The 14205-nt window shown below is 36.9% G+C and overlaps 1 protein-coding gene across 2 annotated transcripts in view; it reads right to left on the bottom strand.

Moving 5' to 3' along the window:
* Positions 1–9590: 9590 nt before the first annotated feature.
* Positions 9591–14205, bottom strand: part of HS2ST1 (heparan sulfate 2-O-sulfotransferase 1) — a 161244-nt gene continuing 156629 nt past the window's right edge. For both annotated transcript variants that reach the window (XM_039483815.1, XM_039483816.1), the window contains exon 7: positions 9591–13846. In XM_039483815.1, coding sequence (XP_039339749.1) covers positions 13620–13846 — 227 coding nt within the window. In that variant the 3' untranslated portion in view covers positions 9591–13619. The remainder of the gene's footprint in view (positions 13847–14205) is intronic.

Here is a 14205-nt window from a genome sequence, read left to right on the forward strand (position 1 = left end):
CTCAGGTATCCTTTTACCATCATGCTTTAGGCAATGAAAAAAAGAGCCAAGTACAAAGTTAGACTATATGAAGGCAAGGGGTACTATTATTTTTATTATTTTTTTAATCAAAAAAATTCAAAGCCATGATGTTTGTTCAGAATAAAGCTGATGCCAGAGGAGAGAGATGTTTGAGAGAAAAGATGGCTCAGCGGTTAGGGAGCTAACGTGGGTCTCAGGACACACATTTAATTTTCTGCTCCGCCACAGACTTCCTGTGTGACGATGGGCAAGTCACACAGTCTCTCTGTTCCTGAGTTCCTCATCTGTAAAATGGGGATAAACAGCTCCGCCCTACCTCCCAGGAGTGTTGTGGGGATAAATACATTGAAAGGTTCTGAGGTGCTCAGCTACTATCGTAATGGGGATCACATAAGTGTTTAAGATAGATAGATGTCCTATTCCTGGTTAATAAAGGACATATCAATATTGCCTAGAATGATACAATTTGGAAAATTAATGTTGTTTTTGACCCATAGTATTGTTTGTTTTAAGCACCAGCTGCACTACTGAGCAAAGTGCAGAATCCTACAGGTTGTGTTGAACCAGAAACAGGAAATGGTAGTGGTAATGAACAGTCAGAGTTTCTCTTCTGTTAGAATGAGAAAAGATCCCAACACTAAGCCAACTGTCACCAAGACATCTAAAGGTAAACCAGAACCTACTGCACTCTATAGGGAAGACTGCTTGCCACATGGGAAGGCTTGCCTTAGTAGTGAACAGAAAAGCAGTCATCTGGAGAGGGGATGGATGTAGGAATTCATCTTCTTTCTCCATATACACGAATTAATCTGTTTCAAGTGCTCATCTCTAGCTAATGAATAATTGAGGGAAAGTAGCCTAAACTGTGATCCATCCTTGAATTATGCTACACATATGGTTCTAGACAAAATAGGGGTTAGGAAACATCCATTCTATCTTGAACAGCTACAAATTGATGGAAAGGATGATGGCACCATCCCATTATTACTAAAACCCACATAAGAAGACTCACTATATAGTAGGAAGATTTTATGTTTATCCTTCATTCTAAATTATGCAAAATACAAAGAATAATAATGTAGCATGCATTAAATGTATTGGTGTATGATTTGACCATATTCTGCCAGCCATCCTTTCTGAAAGTAGAAAGGAATGGCCTAATGGGCCATTGGTAAAGATGCATCAGCCAGAATCTTGTGTCTCAAGCTGATTTCAAGGCAGTAATAGACCTTTTAGGGTCACCACTTTGTTGTAGGTTTAGCATTTTGAAATAAGTAAAAGAATGCAATGATTGTTTTCTTTTGCATTGCAATTTGATGTTCCTGTTCAAATGCTGTGTGTAAATCAAACCTGTTTTGTGTGTGAATGAGGAATGTGTGTGTGTTAGAAGATAAGTATGAAGGCCATCACTGGACCAGATGTTCTAGGGAGGAATCAAGGATGGACAGGTAAGGGCACCAGGAAGATTGCCCCTATTAAGATGTCAGAGGAGGGCAGATTGATGACTTTAAAAGATGTGGCAGGCACCTATCAATGGGGACAAGATAGCTGTGATCAAAACCAGCATGGGGTAACTTTGAGAGACTAATGAAAAAAACAAAATAAAAAATAAAAAGAATAATTTAAGAAAACAAGCACTCTTCAAACGACAATTGATTACAGCAAGACCGTGCAAAACTCATTGGTCCCAATGAAGGAAAGTCACTATATAATCAGGGTGCTTTGCAATGAAACTTTGGGTTTATCCTTCCAAGACTTCCCCGGAGCATCGTGTTGCGACTGACAGAATCCAGCTCCTCTCTACCCACTAGATTGATCCGGACTCTGGACTGGTAACTATAACATCAACTGGAGGGACAGAGTGTGTGTGTGATTGAATGCATATGATAATTGTTATATTTCCAATAAACGCGGCATCTTGACTTTTCCCCTGAAAAAGATCCCATGTGCTTCTTATAAGCATAACAACTTTACCTCCACAGCACAAGTCTGTAACAACTATTTGGTTCTTCTCTTCACCTCTGTACTCTTTTCTGATGAGAATTTATCAAAACAAAAAAATATCAGTGGAAGTCAACACAACGTTGCTAATAAAAACACAAACTTGATGTCTATATTATATAGATAATAGAGGTCTGGGGGAAGCCTAGGAAGGAGCAGTAAACATCTCAACACTATTCCAACTGACTTCTTACAGTGCTTCATTTGCAGACATACGTTTGGATAGTCGAGGATCTGGACTCTTAGAGTAGCATTTTTGTTTTTAATTGGTATGGCCGAAGTTGGTTTGAGCATTTTTTTTTAAACTTACGATATTTCCTGAAAGCCTGAGTTCTTTGAGTTTGGTTTGGTTTTGTTATGGCTGTGACATCATAGGGAAGGTAGTTAAGGTAGTTACTGCTCCTTGAAGGCGATTTTTTTTTTTTTTTTAAGATTTGGACATAACGACAGCAGTATGGTTTCTTGATTTATGTGGAAAGAAGAAAACACCTTAGGCAAAAAGTCTGGAATCAGCAGAAGCAGCACTTTGTCTTCAAAGAGTTAGATAGGAGGCTCTCAAATGATTAATGCTTCTAACTCACTTTTTTTTTTTTGCAGATGTGATTGCAAGCAAGAAGATTCAGAGAAAATGATAAAAAAGTTTCAAAGTTTGAGAAGTGATTTTAATACCAAGTAGAGACTTAGTAGAAGAAGAAAGTTTTCTGGGTAATTTTTAGAGGCATAAGGCCAAAATTTTCAAACATAGATGCTTAACTACAGTCACTGAAATTGATATTTAGGCACCAAAATAAGTGGCATTGTTTTAATTGGTTTCGATAGGAGCTGTGGGTGCACAACACCTCGGAAAAGATCAGTTTATTTAGATAATTAAATATGAACATAGGGGCCTACCAATTAGGCTCCTAAGTTGAAAATTGTGGCCTAAATGTCTAAATTTTGAAAAATAAGCAAAAGATGAAATATTGTCACTGCCAGGTTCTCAAGTTAATCATAGTGCTCTCAAATATCTCACGTTAAATCATGGACAATGAGGAAGATTACAATATACATTTATATGGCTGTGATCCCCGATGGGAGATGGAGATTCCTTCCGATACTTTTGCACTACCTTTGGAATTGATCAGTAAGAATCCCAGCCACCTAAACTCCATGTCTGATGTCTTGGATCTGGATGAATGAAAAATCATCTTGGGAGGGGTGATCTTTTGAGAGCTGAGGAAAGATCAATCTAGGGTAAAAGGAGAAGTAAATCCGTGCCTCCTTTTGGATAAGATATTTGATCAGAACTGTTTCACATATACAAGAAAACACGTTTAAAAGAAAAACAATGGTTCAAGCGTATAACTCTGAGAAAGAAAAGCAATACAAAGAGACAGACCATTTAAATGGTAAACAAAAACACCTCTCCATCACACAAACATACTGGGTATGTCTAAACAGCGTGAAACAGGAGACTGTTCCAGCCCACGCCGATAGACTTGGGTTAACAGGGCTCATGCGATTGCTCTAAATATTGCAGTCTAGACAGCATTTTGCAGTTGCAGTTCAGGCTCTGACATCAGGGGAGGGTTCAGAGCACGAGCCGCAACTTCAAAGCGCTTCTACACAGTTACACAGCATGACCCCCGCTAGTCAAGTCTGTCGATCGAGGCTAGGGGGCTTGATGCCATGGGCTGTGTAGACAAACCCCTCAGACCTCATAAACCCTCACTAGAGCTCAATTGAGGTCCAGTTCTGTGACCTGTATCTATCCTAATTAGATTCTTCCACCATACCCATCACTCTTATAAGTGCCTCCCAGTGGGGTCTCAAGTGATGTAGCTACCCAGAGTGGAAATTACATGCAGATTTAAAACCAAATTCCATTTCTACTTATGTATGACGTGCTATGCATGATTACTAGCAGAGACAAAGTTGAAGAAATGTGCTTTGCGCTTGGAATGGAAAGTTGTGAGGTTTGTGGTCATTCTTAGCAGCTAGTCCAAGACTATGGAGCAAACTGCCACAGGAACAAATAGTGCTCTGTCTCCTGGAAAATTATTTTACATGTTGTGGATGAAGATTCCATTATGCCAGAAAAGCATGGCCGGCTCACAGCATGAGGAGAGCTTTTAGGTACAGCTGGCCCAGATCACTGAAAGCTCTGAAGACAAGGACCGAGGTTTTGAACAAGATGCAATATTATAATAGTATGCGGCAACAGATGTTCACAGAAGCAGTCCCACCGAAGTCTTGATAAAATAGAGAAAAATGTTGTAGGAATTGCTGACAAAGGAAAAAATGTATACGAGACTTGAAAAATTTAGTGCTGGAATGTCACTCTTTCCATAAAGTCCATCTGATCCATAGGATAAGTATTTTGGTGATTTCACCCAGTTACTATGTGATCTGGTGAGGGTGGATATGGTCACTTGCATGCCTATGGAATTCCATGCTATACTGCAAAATCCAGAAAAAGTATGTGGAGGGAACATTGATCTAGTAGAAAAAGCAGGGCTTGGGGTGGTGTTTTGTTTCTGAACTTTTAACAGAGATTTATTATTGCAAACAAAACTGACCAATTTCTACAGCAATCTAATAAAAAGTGGCAAATCTATATTTGGACCAGTGTTTGAGATAATTTCAACAGACAATTCATGAGATTAGAGTTTCTTCCTCTTCACAAGATCTTATAGGCTGCATCTAATTTAGAGAACTTTGTTCTTAAATTTATTGTTGGGCAAGCAATTTTCTAACTCTGAATCATAGAATAAAGCGGCTTCAGTGACGCTAGGACACTTAGAAATTATTGGGTTCCAACATCAAAACAGAAGTTAATACAAGAGATGCTCATTGGATCCAGACAAAAGGATTAGGTACATGGAGGAACCCGAGTTAGAGTATAATAGGCTCCTAATCAAATTTTTGTTCTCTAGGAATGTCAACATTTGACAGACCTAGTTTCTGATAGTCACAATCTAAGTTGCTTTCTTCTCATTAGTTGCATCTCCAGTGGTCTTCATATGATTGGTTTTAGAAGTACATTGGTGTAGATCTTCTCCTGTGAGAGAGGACACTAGAGGAAGGACAGGTAATAAAATCTCTCAGATTTTGGAGATGTTTCAGCACTTTCACATACAGAGCTGAGCAATTAAGGTCTTTAACTTCTCTATTAGTTTGTAATTCCACTTACCCTCCTTATAGGCAAAACCTCGTTCTTCCTCTGACACTACAGGTGAGTCAATATGAGAAAAGAATGACTAGATATAGGAAGATATCATACAAAAAAAATCCATCTTGATAGATATTGCCAGGTGGCTGGGGGAAATATAGAGCCTGAGCCAGGTTGTGCAGAATCACGGCTGAGCTGGCTGAGATGCTTTTAGTGAAGAGGCTATAATTTTTATCACAGTTAAGATTCCTGTTTTCTGTTGCATGGACTCTGTAGAAAGATGAAACTTCACAAGGAGAAACTACACGTCTAAATAGGTTAAGTACGGGATGGATCACTTGATGATTACCTGTTCTGTTCATTCCCTCTGGGGCGCCTGGCATTGGCCACTGTTGGAAGACAGGATACTGGGCTAGATGGATCTTTGGTCTGACCCAGTATGGCTGTTCTTATGTTCTTAAGTAACTGTCAAATACCTCTTGCATCCGAAGAAGTGGGTATTCACCCACGAAAGCTCATGCTGCAAAACGTCTGTTAGTCTATAAGGTGCCACAGGATTCTTTGTTGCTTTGTCAAATATCTGAGGACATTATTCCAGATCTCATAGCAATGCCTAGGGAGATAGAATTTGTACATGGGCCTTAGTGAGAGATGGACTTGTCTCAGAGCATTGTATTAGGATACCTAGGATATCCTAAAGTAAGGAATAGAAACCCCTGCATCTTCTCTAGATTTGAACAAAGGTAAGGCAAAGAGAGCTAAAGCAAAAAAAAAATTGGGTTTTGTACTGTTCAACAGTTTCATATAGGCCTTGAAAAACCATTAAATGTTAATGAGTTTTGATTACCAAAACTGAAGTCTGAAATGCCATCTTCTCCAAGAGAACAGACTATCGATTCTCCCTCCATCATCTTATTACTGATCATGATCATCTTCTCTGTTGAAGTGAACAGCCTGGATGAAGGGTACCAGACTATCCTAGCGTTGGTTATTTATTTTTATTTTTCCTTTCCATGATTGCAGTTTACTTGCTTCTCACAGCTCTGTTAGAGAGTTTTATTTGGGATTCAAAATGGAGGATGATCCATTTCTCACTTAAGCTAGAACTCCTATTTTAATAGTATTGACCCTGATGGCTGCAGTCTGGAATTAGCTCTGGAAAAGGAAGTAGCTCAAGATACACAAACTGGGTAACTGAAGTTGAAGAAAGCCACCTTGGCTGTTGCCACTAGGAATCCCCCCAGTATAAATGTTAAATAATAATCTTTGTATAGAGACTGCATGCTTGGCTTGACATGAGTAACTAAACATGGGTGAGGCCTCATTTCTTGGGAGACAGGATTAGAGAGGTAAATGAATCAGAAAGCTGGCAACAAAATGTCTTTATTAGCTAAAATAAAGGGGGCGTACCCAATGAACAAGATAACAATGGACAAGATAAGTTTGGAATGTAAAATGAGGTAAAGAGTAAGTTGTGCATGGACAATGCGTGCTGTATAGAGATTGATTCCTACAAAAGTGACTAAGCCAATTCCAAAACCTGTGATGCAATGTACACTAAATGCAATGTAATGTATACATTTGTATAAAGGAAGAGGTTTGCTGTGTAACTTTGGATGTGTGATATTCCAACTCAAGTGTGCTTTAATTGTATGTCAATACAGAAACCTCAGTGATGAGTTCGAAGTTGAGCTAAGTTCTTGGGAACCAAGTGGATAAAGTCTTGGATGCTACTGAGAGAGGACAGGCTCTCAGAAGCTATCCCAACATACTCCTGAGTGGATAAGGTCTCAAAGGCAACCCCAAGAGAGACTTATGTCTTTGCTCGTACTTTATCTGTGTTCATTGCATATTGGCTTCACACATAAGACCACATATTTTGTGTTACACTCTGAACTGGATTACATAACTGAAGTTGCATTCTCTTTCCCTTCCCCACCACATATTGACTACACTGACAGTCCTGACCAAGCCAGGCAATAACTTAACAAGCGTGTCAGTCATCTGAGCCATCCATCATTTTTAATTTTATTTTATTCTAAATAGGGAGGCAAAAGACTAATACTTTGTGCCAACAGACTCAACCAATGTTTATCAAGGTAAATTTATGGTTTTTAAGGCTGGGAAGGACAAGTATGATCATCTTCTCTAACTCTCTTGCACAACACAGGCCATGGAATTTCACTTAATTCCTGCATCAGGCTCAAAACTTCTAGTTAAGCTAGAGCATAGAAACTTCTGTACCAAATTTGCAACATTTGAGACTTCCTGGACTTACACAAAATAAACAATGAATTCTGTTTTGTTCCCAACATAGGAAAGTGGTTTTCCTTTATTATTTAAAATTGATATCAGCATTAGAAATAAGAACCACGATCAAGAAACATCATTTTAACTCAGAGGACAAATTCATATCAAATTGCAGGATGTTCCAATACATATAAAGGGTGTTTGAGGCGTCTACGGCTCAAATACATGCAAATCAAATATTTCTAAAATATCAAAGAAATATGATCCATACAAACTACAGCCACAATTCTCAAGCCTAATATTACTATTTTTATGTGTGTGTGTGTATTTATACACACACACACACACTCTCACTCTATTTGGCTTGAAACTTTTATTATAGTTACTGAGACGTGTGGGTCATTCCTCATGCAGCCATATTTATATTTATATCTATTCTTATTATAAAAAGTTAATGCTTGAGTGTGCAGCAAGCCCAAGAGTGTAGTATCCAGAATAAATCTTGTAAGTGTCTAGAAAATGGACAGAGTCTATTTACCACAGTATTTTTCATTTGTATGGGTGATACAGTGGGTCATTATGACAAGGTGAAAGGTCTTTAAGCCTTCATTTTTAAGCCACAGGTGTTCTTTGTAGATTTTTTTTTTAATAAAAGACTATTATTGGTCCTTTAAATTAGCTCTTATTGCAAGTTACCACATCTGTGCTATGTGGTAATCAAGCATGGAGAGAGGTCATAGCGGGGGACTTGTACTTGAAGAAAACATCTGGACATTGCTTTGAGATTCACTAGCAGCTTATATTTTATTAAGCAATAAGGAAATTTATACTAAATTCAACTGTAAGATTTAGACAGGTTAATAAAAGTAAAATGAAAAAGCAAGAAGTGGAAAAATTTAGCACAGGCTTTCCAATTAATTCCAATTCAAGAGATTAAATTAGCCATAAAATGGCAGCATTCATTTTATAAGATTGCTTGGGCAATTAATATGCTGATATATTATTGTGATATTTTCTCTTTTACAGTAGAGCTCACATTAATTACTAATATATTATGTAGTGAGCTATATGCCTCTTTTGGGGCAATAGTTATTTCTGTTACTACATCGTTCAGTTCAGGAAAAGATGCCTTTAGAGGATGAATTTGTATCCTTTTACAGGCCACAGTGTCTCTCTCTCTCTCAACTTCCCATTGGTTGATAAAAGGCAAAAGATATACAAGTCTGTATGCAACAATTACACCTGTGAGGATAACAAAGATCAGTTTTAAGGCTCGATTTTGTCTATCTATCTAGAGAGATATACATATACATAGAGAGAGGGGAATTCGGGAAAAAGACTACTCATCAATGCAAGAGACATTTAACCTTCAATGGACTCCTCAGCGGAAAGTAGCACTAAACTTAAAGAGCTGAAACGCTATGTGACAGTTGGTTCTCAACTCGTAATGCTCTGGCCAAATATTTAAGAACTATCCTATTAAGTAATCAAAGCTAACACATTGGCTGGGTCAGTTGACTGACTATTCAGCTACTTGAGACAGCTGCTTCATGGAGCAGAAGGGCTAGAAATGTTTATAATACACATTTAGCAAGTCCTACATTGAGAATACCACTGGATGGTGCGCTCATGAGATCTTCTCATTTGAAGATATTTACATTTGCAGCTGCCAATACTACATTTCTATTGTATATACCACACTCATCCACATAGTATCTGAGCACCTTCCGGTAAAGTATTAGGCAATGTGATCAACATCTCTCACATATATGTTCTCTCATGCTCACCTAATGGTGAGAGGCACGTGTATTTCAGTCCATTGCTTAAATGTCAACCTATTTCATTCTTAGAAATCTTAATTTTTTATTACACAGAGCTTCTTTCCACTGACACTTCCATTATAACATACACCGTATATGCAATTTATTAATTTCCAATCAGAGATTCCAATGCAAGTGATACAGGGCTATACATTTCAGTTTACTCACAGCAGTTTTAATAAAATAATCCCACAAACAAGTTATAAAAACTTTTATAGATCAACCACAATGGAAACTGCTCCAGCAACAATGGCTGCAAGTGAAGTTCATTATAATGTATATTGATGCCTGCTAGAAAAATATCAGTGCGAATGGTACAAGAAAAATATTAAGACAGGACACAGGACTGTTTTTTCCCCTTCCCACTGGGTGTTTTATTTTATAGCATTTGCATCAGTAATCAACACTTCAACAGCAGAAGCTGGCATGATAGTGAGGAAAATTGAGTAAATTATCTCAAACAAATGTGACAAAATGATTTCACATTGGGATAATATTGCACAAATGAATCAATATATGGAGAGAGAGGAAAAAGAGCAGGAGTGAGCATCTTCAACATGGATTGTGAGGAAAAAAGGCACTATTTAGCTGTGTGTGTGTGTGTGTGTGTGTGTGTGTGTGTAGTTAAAAAGTAAAAGTCATGAGGCACAATCCATGTTTCTCAAAATTACATTCAGTACTGCTTTAGAGATGCTCACAAACCTAACTCTCTTAATACAGAAGCTACAGAAAATTTCTGATCTAGTATTAGACAGTACAAGTGTCTAAACACATTTATAAGTACCGTATGTGCTATCAAAGTCTTCACAAAGAGGGCTCAATTTATAAATAGCGCTGCAAGGGTTACATAGCTGCATGGGCTTAAAGTACATAATATATCCCAACAACTAATCACCCATTACAATTTCTGCAAGTCTGATCTCCAGTAGTCTTAAAATAAGCTCCACTTTTAAAGAGCTAAGCTGGCAGTGCACTTTGAAACAGGTTTTTCATCTGGCTGCCTAAGCAGCATAGTTTAGACAGCATCACAAACATCTCTTTTTATACATACTTTTTCAATATCAGTGAAATTGATGCAAAAATGTAATAGCAATTGGACCTCCCTTGACATAAACAGCACTAATGTAAGATTATAGTAGGCAAATGTATACTACTGGAACGCAGAAGCAGCTGAACATCTTAAGAAATGTGAAACATCTAGGAAAAGCATTCCAAACTCCCAGACGGACTGCTTCTCCTTTGCTACATTCTAAAAGTATAAACTGTGATTCCTGTTTTAAATTATCTCAGAGGAATTCATGATGTGTATAATAAACAGACTATTTGAACATAAATGCACGCACTGTACACAGCATTGATTTTGGGGCTTCCATTTCCTAAAATATTTTAAATATTGTGCATGAACACAAAGGGTGAAATCCTGGCAACATTAAAGTCAATGGCAGAGCTCCCACTGACTTTAAAGGGCCAGAATTTCACCCCAAATTGCTCCCATAAAGCAAATCTCTTCCTGCTACCTTTGCATACAGCCCCCATTGACTTCAATGTGAGATGTGCATGCAAAAGGCTGCATAATCAAGTCCAATGATCACACCATCTGCAAGTCACTAAATTTCACTGGACTCATTAGGGGAAAAGTATTGAGACAAATTGTCACTTATACACTGTAAATTACTTTTAATAACCTGTGATTTGGAGAATTACAGAATACAAGAATAGAGTAGGTTATTAAAAATGTGTAAAGTTGGTTATCCCTTTAAGAAGCAGAAGTTTGAGGTCAAAGGATTTTAAAATACTCTGAATGAATTATTTCATATGATATAAAAGTAGCCACAATTGTGATTCCTCCTCTACCCCAAAATGTAATATGTTGAATTAATATTTTTAAATTAGTAAGTTTCTAAAGAGATGCATATTTCTGTATCACCACTCTCAATTTTATCAATTCACAGCAAGTAGGGGACAGGAGTTATATTATTATGTGAGGAAATAAAATATTTTTTCCATGATTTGAACTATGAAAAATAAATGTCTCCTTTAAAATGGAGACATTTAATCTATTTTTAAGATGATTATTGGCAGAAGAGGAGCAGAAGTTCAAAAACTATATTTATATGATTATATCCAGGCAAAACTTCCACTGATTTCAGCAGGGCCAGGATTTCACCCATAGTTTTCTTCTCAAACTAAGGCATTTGTTTGTATGTTTAAATGCCCTATTTCGTTAGCTACTTGGGTACTGTGTTTTCACTTTGTATCTTTGTTCAGAGATATTCTGAAAATTTTACAAAAGGATCAAGAAAATAAGGTGCTTTAAGCAAATAAAACCAAATTATATGGGGGACAAAATGTGATCTGCCCTAAAAACGTTCATTTTTTTTAATGATAAATATCCACTGTATTTCCAAAATTTACCAGTCTAAACAGAAAATTTCAGAACTGCAATAGCCACTCTATGATGACTCTCCAGTACTTCTTGTCCAGCTAGACAACCAGATAGTAGAAGAAACATAAATCAAGTAGCAAATCCTGTTCCCCAGTGATGTGTTGGCATCATTAATGAAGCTGATACACGGGAAAGGAATCAAGCAAAATCCTGTCCGGTGCATGCTACATAAATCAGTAATCAGAAAGGAAAACCCACCAGTACCTAATTGAGGAGAACAGCTAATAGAGAAAAGTGGGGTTTTTTAAATCTCAAAAGAGGAAGGTCCAAAGGATAGTAAAGCAAATTTAAAATTAGTACTGGACAGTATCAATTAATCCTTTCATAATTGGATCATTGCGTTTTTGGCAGCAAACATCCAATGTACACATGATTTTCAACTCCCAATCATTTTCATATTACAAAAAACAAATGCATTAAAGAAACTCCATCTTAATAACTTTACACTATTGTTTTAAGCACCATCCTTAGGGATTCAAATACATGTCACATTATCTCCTTCTCCCCACCCCAATCAAACCCAGGGAAACTAATTTTTATAAACTGAAGGTGAAAAAAGGGGTAATTACTGTGATTTTTAAAAAAGTTACATGTAGGTATTCACTGCAGTTTGTTAAAACACAGTGTCCCCAGTACCCAAACGCCTGTTCACTAATCTCAACTACATTTAATCTACCAGGTGTTTCAAGCTGCTAATAACGGCAAATCATACAAGTTTACAATAGTGATGTAAGGCGGTTACATAAACACATTTATGTCAAGTTCAACGTGTCTCAACCAAACTTTTGATTTTGTTAGTAAAGTTGTAGAAGTCATTGAAGTGCATTTCAGTGATGTCCAACAGTTAACTAAAATAGGAAGCCGAACATCAGATGAGATGGTTTTTACTTCACATGTAACAAAACTGGTGCAAAAACCACTTTCATCTAATTACTTGTAACCTTTTGGTCCAAATACATAAAATATGCAGTATTTACAGCATTTTACTCCTTTTGTAAATGCAATGCTTTAAAACACATTATAAAGCACCTTAGTAAAAATATTCTACAGGTAAAAGTATAGAAGAAGTAGGAAAACCCAAACCATATCACAGCTCACTAATGGAGTCATAATATGGATTCACCAATATCTCAGTTTACAGTCATTACAAAGAATCCATGGAGCAACTTGATATTGAATTTACTAGGGTTTTTTTTATACTGATGTATAAGCATTAACTAAAACTGCAGGCAATGCCAACTTTCTTTGCAGAATTTTCCCAACTTCAGTGGCAGTTGGGGTGAGGGAGGAAAAGGAAATACTGCCTTGATTCTCTTTTTACAATATTAATATGGAAATTATTTTTAAAAACACTAATGATTAGTTATAACTTTTCTTTTTAATAAAACCACATTTATATATATATGGGCAAATCCAGCATCAGCATTTCTTAGCAGAACACGATTGATCATTCCAATGAATATCATGTAACGTGACTCACAAAAACAAAGCACAGATGTCAACCAGTTATTAACACTATTCATAATTGTATACAACCAAAATCTCCATGTAGAAGCTGGGAAAACAAATGATTTCTTGTTTATAGAAGTTTAAATGAAAATAAATTGCTCTGAGAATCAACAACAGCATAAATAGAAGCATTTTTTGTTTGTATTTTCAACCAGAACCTCTGTGCAGTTAATATCTGTAAAGGAAAATGTAGGTTTCTTCAGGGAAAGGGTAGTAACACCCACTGAAACTATTAGTTAGATAAAAGAACTGAAGCTTAAGTCAAGTATCCAACACCTTTGGTGTGATCCACAGCCCACTTTCCTCAGCTCTAGAGAGAAATGCCTCAGAGGTCTACCAGCAAACTATTTTCCAGGGCTGAGAACTAAGATGACAAAGTGACCAAAGGTTTAGTCCATTGATCTAACAGTATACCTTGTTCTTAGTTCGACTTAGGGTATATCTTTTCATAGAAAAAGTTTTGAGCCAGAATATACAATTCTCCATCTTTTTCCCGAACTGCATGTGCTCTGACAAACTGAAATTGCTCCAGTGCAAATTCATAGAACTCATTCTCCATTTTCCAAATTTCCGACTGCTGCAGCTTGGCAATGGTTTCTTTTGTTGGGAGCTTTTTCTCTGTTGTTTTCCTAAGATGAGACTTTTTTCCTAAATGGAAAATGAAAGCAGTTATAACTCTACTTGCACTTACAAGTTTAAATAATTCCACAATTGTACCGTACAGGCTGAAGTTGTTTTATTTGCACAGTTTCTTCAATCCACATTTTGATAAACTGTATCAAAATTGATAGAACTTAATCCCGAATTTATTAATATAATCATGTGGGACCGGTAAATTGAAACCTCTGCCACTAAGCATTAATGCATTTTGCATTAGTGTTTTCTCAGAGAACCTGCTCCTCACTCCATGCAAAGGACTCAGTTAATAAAGCCCCAAACAGGAAATGATCAATTAGTGAATTGTGTTACCCCATATAATGGACCTGTAAGATCTTTATTTCAAACTT

Source organism: Mauremys reevesii, linkage group 8 (genome assembly GCF_016161935.1).
Source record: "Mauremys reevesii isolate NIE-2019 linkage group 8, ASM1616193v1, whole genome shotgun sequence".
In the NCBI taxonomy this organism is placed as follows: Eukaryota; Metazoa; Chordata; order Testudines; family Geoemydidae; genus Mauremys; species Mauremys reevesii.